General features: G+C 37.5%; 1 protein-coding gene across 1 annotated transcript; it reads right to left on the bottom strand.

The window, feature by feature from the left end:
- Positions 1 to 5377: 5377 nt before the first annotated feature.
- Positions 5378 to 8701, bottom strand: LOC113288023 (endoribonuclease Dicer homolog 4-like). Its single transcript, XM_026536949.1, has 5 exons — positions 7692 to 8701; positions 7253 to 7417; positions 6295 to 7020; positions 6041 to 6187; positions 5378 to 5935 (listed from the first exon to the last, which is right to left on the bottom strand). Exons 1-5 carry the CDS (start codon positions 8103 to 8105, stop codon positions 5600 to 5602), a joined length of 1788 nt encoding a protein of 595 aa, XP_026392734.1. The 5' UTR covers positions 8106 to 8701; the 3' UTR covers positions 5378 to 5599.
- Positions 8702 to 8909: the final 208 nt, after the last annotated feature.

Raw genomic sequence — 8909 nt, 5'->3', positions numbered from 1 at the left:
TTTCCAGAAACCTTAATTGTTTTTATAACCTTGAAATCTACTTGTATCTTTGACATGTACTCATCTTAGTACTCAACATCTTATCCTAAGTTTATTTTGCACTCTTGAACTTCCCTAGTCTTAGCATATCCTCAATCCTTATGTTCAATCCCTATATTTCTACTCTATATAGTTATAGTAGCTTCAGAATCATTGTTTGCCTGATATAACACTCTTAAAATCCTCTTGATTCATCACATCTCTTCCTCTTTGATTGTGCTAATTACTCTTTGATGGATGTTATAATGTGCCTATTCTAACCGTTTCATCTCTTAATTCCCCAAAACTCTTATCTTCTCCTAAAGCCCACTTAACCTAAGTATACAATCCTCTCAAAAGCCCATTTAAACTTATCTTCAAAACCATACTTAAACCTCCCTTATCATTCCGACTGCAAAGCCCACCCAAAAATTCATCTTTTTTTTATGACCATACTTGCTTGGAATTGTCAAGGCATAAACCTACCACTCTCAATTCAACATTTGAAAGAACTAGTTAATCTTTACAAGCCTAGCATCCTATTCCTCTCTGAAACACTTGCTAACGATCAATACATAAGAAGATTAGCACAATCCCTTCAATTCAATAATTACTTCAACATCCCAAAAATTGGAAGACGAGGAGGACTTTGCTTAATGTGGGATGATAACCTAAATATCCAAATATTAGTTCAATCTCAAAACTACGTTCACACAATAGTTACACCACCGCTTCCAGAACAACCATGGTTCTTCACGGGTATCTATGGCCCTCCACATTCGGATATAAGGAAAAATATTTGGCAAGCATTTCCAACAATCTTCAACAATATTAGTCTGTCTACACCTTGGATATTGATAGGAGATTTCAACGACATCTTAAATCAATCAGAAAAAAAAGGAGGAAGGCAAGTAACATATGCTCAATCTCAACCTCTCCTCACTCTGATGGATCAGATGGGTTTTATAGATTTAGGATTCCGAGGAGACCCATACACTTGGACAAACAATCAAATGGGGCAAGATAATATCCTAAAAAGATTAGATAGGGCTTTAGCAAACCAACTATGGAGGACGGAAAACCCCCATGCGGCAGTTACTCACCTTCCAATAATAGGATATCATCATGCCCCAATACTACTTCAGAAGAAAGCAATAGATTGGCAAGGAACAAAAAACTACAAATTTGAACACCTCTGGCTCTCTCATCCCCAACTCAAACAAATAGTCGAATCGGCTTGGGAACAACAACATGACAATGAACCTACACTCAACCTCCAGCTAAAGCTCATTACAACAGGACAAACTCTTTTAGAATGGAACAAAGAAACCTTTGGCCACCTACCAACTAGAATCAAGAAATCAACAACCAAGATAAAGTACGCCCAACACCAATGTGCCTCCCAAATAGGTTCAGATCTAGAGCTTTGGTTGATTCAAGAAAAATAACTGAGAATAGAACATGAAGAACTATTATAATGTCATGCGACATATTGGCAACAAAGATCTAGAATTCAGTGGCTTCAATTAGGCGATCTCAACACAACTTTTTTCCATACTAAAGCTACCATTCACAGAGCTTGTAACAATATACAACAACTACAAGACCCACAAAACAACTGGATTAGCAAAAAGGAGGATGTTGTTCAGCTCATCCTAGATCACTATTCTCATCCTTGATCTTTTCGGCACAAAAGCACTTTGGAAAGGGCTTATTAAAAAGGGTAGAATAGGTCTAACTCGGTTGACTAATATTTTTGAGATGATTTTATATGTGACGTTGCAGAGTCCTATTGGTCTGAATTGTGAAGGTTTTGAAGGGTGGTCTACTTTAGGTATTAGTGTTATGTTTGTGTGATTCATGAGAGGGTGCATATTAAGATTATTAAAGAAATATTTAACCATCGCTATCAATTGAGGGTGGGTTGTATCTCATAAAACTTTAAAAAACTTACTTATATAGCCATCTGGCCCCGGAGCACTTTCAGAATTTATGGAGAAAAGTGCTTGTTTGATTTCTGTTGTAGTTACTTACTTCGTAAGTTGGTCTGATTGTCAACCTTGGTCTGATAACTACAACAGAAATCAAACAAGCACTTTTCTCCATAAATTCTGAAAGTGCTCCGGGGCCAGATGGCTATATAAGTAAGTTTTTTAAAGTTTTATGAGATACAACCCACCCTCAATTGATAGCGATGGTTAAATATTTCTTTAATAATCTTAATATGCACCCTCTCATGAATCACACAAACATAACACTAATACCTAAAGTAGACCACCCTTCAAAACCTTCACAATTCAGACCAATAGGACTCTGCAACGTCACATATAAAATCATCTCAAAAATATTAGTCAACCGAGTTAGACCTATTCTACCCTTTTTAATAAGCCCTTTCCAAAGTGCTTTTGTGCCGCAAAGATCAATACACGACAATATAGCAATTGCTGGAGAACTCTTCCATCACATTAGAACCTCAAAACCCACCAAAGATCCAAAAATATCTCTCAAACTAGATATCCAAAAAGCCTATGACAGCCTAGACTGGGGATTCATCAAAACTTCATTTACAAAACTTGGATTCCCATCAGCCTTTATACACTACATTATGCTTTGCGTCACAACATTTACTTACTCCATCAAAATAAATGGTACACCTCATGGATACATCACCCCAAGTAAAGGCATCAGATAAGGAGACCCACTATCGTCCTATATTTTTATCATATGTGCCGAAATCCTATCCATAAACCTGGGAAACTTTCAAAACCAAAAATTAGTTCCGGGACTTAACATATCACAAAAAGCACCTCCCATAATCCACCTAATGTATGCGGATGATCTTCTGATCACATATAAAGCATCAAATCAGAGTAACCAACACCTTAAAACCCTACTCCAGGCCAATAGCTCCTTTGCAGGGCAGGTAATTAATATTGCCAATGAGTAATCATCCATCACCCTAATTTAGATCCAATCAAAATAAATGATCTTCAACAATTCTTTAATATGCCGACCACACCAAAATCGCCAACCTATCTAGGCATACATTTTAAACAAGGAAGAGCATCAAATCAAACCTTCACTACTCTCCTACACAGATTAGTTAGAAAAGCAAAAGGATGGATGACAAAATGCCTAACTCCGACAGGAAGACTCGTTCTCATAAAAACCTCCCTAACCCCAACCATAAATCACATAATGCAAACACAAAACCTCTCCAAAAATATGTACAAACAAATAGATCGTATAACTAGGAATTTTTTCTAGGGACATGACTCAACAATCAAAAAACTACACCTTATAGGATGGGATAAAGCAACAAAGCCATTAGCCGAAGGAGGATTAGGAATAAGAAAAAGCAGTGATCATAATACAGCCCTGCTCATGAAGACAATCTGGAATTTGCATGAACAACCTAACTCCATATGCGGAAGTCTATTTCAGTGCAAAATACCTTGATGAACAACCAATTCTACAAGGAAACGTTTCCATACCCTCCTCTTCCAGTCCTCAATGGAGACAACTCGCGTCAATTATCCCTACCATGCAAAATTTAATCTTCCATCATATTGGAAATGGTTTATCAACTCCAATAGAGGCTAATTGGATTCCACACTCTACCAATCTAGATCCAACATAATGCTACCCAATCCAAATGGTAGCAGATATCATCGACCCAATCTCCCACTCCTGGAATCATGAAAAATTGAACACCATTCCCAATCCAACAATTCAGAAAATCATCAACATCCCCTCCCCCAAAACAATACTCCAGATAAAATTATCTGGCCACACTCACAATCTGGAAACTACACCACATCTTCGTGTTACAAATGTCTAACCCATGGTCAACCAACCCACATACCTCTACCACCTACCAAATTATTATGGACCTTACCATGTCCACCAAAAATTCGGCTTTTCTTGTGGAAAGCCATCAATGAAAGACTACCGACCTTCTCTCTCTTACATCGAATACATTTGACCAACTCAGACATATGCCCAAGATGCGATACCGATACGGAATTAGCATGCCACCTTTTAATTCATTGTCCAACGGCGACTTCTTCCTGGAACATCTTATTCAATCAACTTTCAAATGCTCCAAACACCAACCCTACCCCAACTTTCACCTTAACTCCACAAACATCCATATTCCAAATCCTGCAACATCCAACATCAACTTCTATAATCTCCTCATTCTGTTTTCTATTCTGGACCCTATGGCTATCCAGAAATGATCTAATTTACCAACAAAAACAAACAACTTCAGAAGAAATCGTATGCTAGGCACAAAAACTACAACAAGAATATTCTTTGGCGCTGCAAGCGTCACCCCCAATCGTACCAGGAGATACACCAACAGTCAACCACCCGATAACAGATAAAAGAATAGCAACAATATCGGTAGGTTGGTCCACTCCAAATATCAACTAGATTAAGATTAACACGGATGAAGCAACCAGAGGCCACCCGGGATTTGCAGGAGCTGGATTCGTCTGTAGAGACTCTGATGCACGAACTTTAATAGGTATGGCCCAACCACTAGGAATTACGACATCACTAATTGCAGAAACCCGGGCCTTACTATTGGCTTCAAGAACATCATCAGAGAGACAATGGCCTAGAATCCTTTTTGAAACAGACTCGGAGAACCTCCTGCGTTCCATCACATCAACTACCTCGCCACCTTGGCACATAGCAGGAATGATTGAAGAAATTAAAAGTAGACTTAGGCAAATCCCACAAGTCGCTATACAACACATCTACAGGGAAGGAAATCAAGCAGCGGACGGATTAGAAAACCATGCAGCGGATGGAAGCCAAACGGGAAACTATGCAACCAAAATCTGGGACCAGGCAATCCCATCTTTTATCAGTCACATTTTATTTCAAGACTCTGTGGGTACCACATACCCACGATAAGTTGTAAATTAAACTTATTATAATAAAATCTATGCTTCAGGAAAAAAAAAAAAAACAATAAGTTTCCTGTATGTTTTCTTTTGAGCATCCCATGTATATTTCTTACTTATTTATACAGAGAAGTTTATGTATTTTGTCAAATTAATGCTAAAGAAGTCAAGAGACGAAAATGATAGCAACATGAGTGAAAATAAATTGATTTATAATTTTCTGTCTCCCACTAACAAAACAACCTAAGACCCACTTTCTATGACCTTGACACTTACATTGGAGTTGGAATTTTTGTGGAAAATGTCTTAAATCATATGTAGCATGCTTTTTTAAGATCTTAACCCCTTGCATTGAAGATGATCTTATAACAGATACGAAAATAGTAAAATCCGTTAGTCTTGCCGAAACCGGGGGAAATGTTTTTCGGAATATACAAAAGAACTGATAAAGAAGTGAGGGTAAACATTGACGGTATGACGCATACATGTTGAGTGTAACTTAATCAACAAAGAGTAAATAACTGGATCAGAGAACCAAACATTTAGACATTCTTACTGAGAGGCACTTGCCCCTTTTGGGCCCAACTTAAAGTGATTTAAGCACAGTGAGTTGGGCCCACTGGAGGCACATAACCCTTCTGAATTTCGCCCTGAGGCTAATGAGACTACGACGATTCAATAGCTGGATTTGTTCTTTCAACAAACGAAAAAGTTGTTGAATTTGTCTCAGCAATTAAGGTACTTTTGTTCATGTTAACATAATCTAATGCAGCTTTAGCAGCTCTGTTCTTAGCAATTTCTTTCTTAACCTCATGAATTCCAGTTCCAGTCAAATTGTCTTCCACATATACATCCACCCTTTTTGTGCTGTTGTTATTTCCCAAGTCCTTAACAAGCTCAATCTTCAATCTGTTCTTTTGACAAAACTCTAGCAATTCAGCCATTGGATGCTTCTCTACGATTTCATGACCCATCATAGGCTTCAGAATCTCACTAACCACCTAAATACACAAATCATCATTAGTCAATAACAGTGATACTTAATTAAGGGTCTGGGACTCTAGGTTGTCTGGCTGAACTCGTGAGAAGAAAAAGAGAAAGTTTACCTTCCATACAGTATCAAGGGAGAAATTGCTGTCAATGAAAACAGCTCCAACAGTAGCCTCAACTAGATCAGCTAGGCATTTAGGTTCATCAATGAGCCCATTCGAATGCATGGGGTAGTCCAATAATTCTTCACAGAATACTTCTATCTGAATACAAACGAAAAACACACCTTTGAATTGTGCCCAAGTAAACAGTTCTATTGTGTCAGTATTTGTGTGTATGGAGTTACTAGCAAAATGGATAGTACGTGTACCTGTCTGGCGAGGTGAGGAGTATCATAACGTAAGCAGTGATGGAACCCATACTTTATAGCGACTCGAGCAAGCTTCTCATTGTCAACATTGGCAGCAGTAATGCGAGTTAATCGCCCAGGGGTCAAGTCAGGATACAAGTTGTACATCTCCTTGACTATTAACATATTGAGTGTTGAATCTCCAATAAATTCAAGACGTTCATAGGAAATTTTCTTGTACACTGAGTTTATATCGCGTTCATCATCACCATCGTAAAAGGATGGATGTGTAAAAGCTTCTGCTAACAAACTTTTATCATTGAACTCGTACCCTAAAATCTTTTGTACTTCATATACCTTCAGCAGCCAATCAATATCGGGCAAATGATTCTCATGATCCTCCTCTTCTTCTTCTTCTTCAAGATCAGGTTCCTCTTCCTGATTCAGGAATCCTACTCTTTTTTCGAAAGGCTTAAAGACAAAGCTAAATGTATTGTTGCTTCTAAGGTTATCTATGGCGGATCTAGCTGCTCTATTCTGTGCAATTTCTTGTTTACCCCCGTGAGTTCCAATCCCTATTAAAGTATCATTCACAAGCACACTAACCTTTTTGTTCTCTTTGATCTTCAAGTCCTTGACAATCTTTAACTTCAGTTTGTTCTTTTGACAAAACTCTTGTAGTTCAGTCATTGGATGTTCCTCTATGGTTTCAGGACTAACCAGAGGCTCTAACAAGTCTTTAATTATCTAAACATACAAAATATACTAATGTTAAACCAGTGCGTCTCTTAAGTTATTATATACTGATCAATAAATATAAATGCCTGCATTCTAAGCACGTAGATGAATAAAGCACATGCATTTTTAACAATTAGGATGATAGTTAGCATGCACAAGCATCCATGATTTAGGATGAGGTATAGCACCGGACTGCTCGTAAAAACAGTAGCTTGCCAGAGAAACTAAAAAGAGAGAATACCTTTCTAACAGTGAGGAATGAGGAGGTGATGTCCATTGAGGAATTGCAGTCGATGAAAACAGCACCAAAAATTGCTTCCACAACATGGGCTAAGAATCTTGGGACATAGATAAGCCCATTTGAGTTCACTGGGTATTCCACTGTTGCTTCACTAAACTCTCTAATCTATTCAACACAAACCCAAAAGATTTCGGTGAGTCAGACAAGACATCACATGTCATACGCCAGGTAAGCAAATACTAAACAGTAAGACAGTCTCTGATGAGTTAGATTAGATTAGATAAGACAAAATAGACGGATTAAACTGAAAAGGAAAACACAATCCTACCAGTCCGTGTGTCAAGGACTGAAGCTGAAGAGTCAGAAAGTCTTTAAAACAAAGAGATATTCAAGTATGTATGTCACGAATACGAGACATACATATTAGAAAAAACCATACCTGTTCATCGATGCGAAAAGTCTTCTTGTACCGGATATAACGATGTAAACCAAACTTGATAGCAACTCTAGCAAGTCTCTCCATATCCACATTTGCTGCTCTAAGCCTGCTTAATTTACCAGGAGAAAATCTTGGGTATAATATGAACATCTCTTTAGCTATAACCAGATCAAGAACAGCAGCTCCAACAAATTCAAGACGTTCATAGTTTATACATGGTTGTATACTAACCCTTGGATCGAAAAATGATGGATGTGTAAATGCTTCTTCTAATAAAGTTTTGTTCACAAACTTATACCCTAATATTTCTTCTATTTCTTCTTTATACATAAAAATCGGCGTTGACTTACTGTTCTCTTCTTCTTCCACTGAATTCTTCCCTTCTTCTGGTTGTTCTTCCTCCATGACTCTCATTTTTTTTGGTTGTTTCAGAGACTGAAAATTGTGAAATAAATAAAATAAAACCCTACATCTGTGTATTGTGGGTCGGATATTTGAATTTGCAGGCGCTGTTCCCAAAGAAACAGAATTAATGAGGGGTTTTCAGTTTTTTCCTTTTACGATTATGAGATTATAAAATTTCATGGATTAGGTTCGGAATTAGAGCTCTCTGATAAGTCCGAGAGCGATGAATCATGCTTTACCTAACAGTATGCCATCGGAAAACGTGGCACGAGTAATGTGTCGGGACAAATTCCTATTTGGTGATGTGATGAGGTTTTGGCCGTGAGATTATAATATCATACTAAACTCTTAATCGTATGGCTTGTATAATAGAGAACCTTCTGGACAAACTTGAATTGGGAGATGGGTGAGATCTAATTTTTGATCATTTAAGGAAGGAAAACTTTGTATGACGTGGGCTTTCTGAAGACGAAAAAGGATTCACGCTTCATACCTTTTTTAGTCGCTTATAATTAATCTGTGTTCAGAAGTTCAGTCAAGTTATAGCAGCATTGTTGTTTTGCTCTTGTAATTTTGTGCGAGTCTATTGTTGTTTTGCTCTTGTAATTTTGTGCGACGTAAAATTTTCTCAATTTTGATTCTTGAGAGATGTATTTTTTCCATATCAGTAATAAAATGGAGTTGATCGAGCAAAAAGAAAAAAAAGAAAAAGTTGTTTTGCTGTTACAAGTTAAGACACGTAGAAAGGGGGAACGAACTTTTTCCTAAAAGGAAAGAGAAAATTGATGAAAATGAAGAATTTATTTATCAATC

The sequence above is a fragment of the Papaver somniferum genome, chromosome 6 (genome assembly GCF_003573695.1).
Source record: "Papaver somniferum cultivar HN1 chromosome 6, ASM357369v1, whole genome shotgun sequence".
Classification (NCBI taxonomy): Eukaryota; Viridiplantae; Streptophyta; class Magnoliopsida; order Ranunculales; family Papaveraceae; genus Papaver; species Papaver somniferum.
The sequence above is the reverse complement of the archived record's forward strand: the minus strand, read 5'-3'. Positions and strand labels throughout refer to the sequence as shown.

Coding starts and splice junctions, on each gene's coding strand:
- LOC113288023 (XM_026536949.1), bottom strand. CDS start 8,105: ATGAGAGTCATGGAGGAAGAACAACCAGAAGAAGGGAAGAATTCAGTG. Junction 7,418..7,691: donor CTTTTCGCATCGATGAACAG/GTATGGTTTTTT, acceptor TGTGTTGAATAG/ATTAGAGAGTTTAGTGAAGC. Junction 5,936..6,040: donor CCCTTGATACTGTATGGAAG/GTAAACTTTCTC, acceptor TTGTGTATTTAG/GTGGTTAGTGAGATTCTGAA.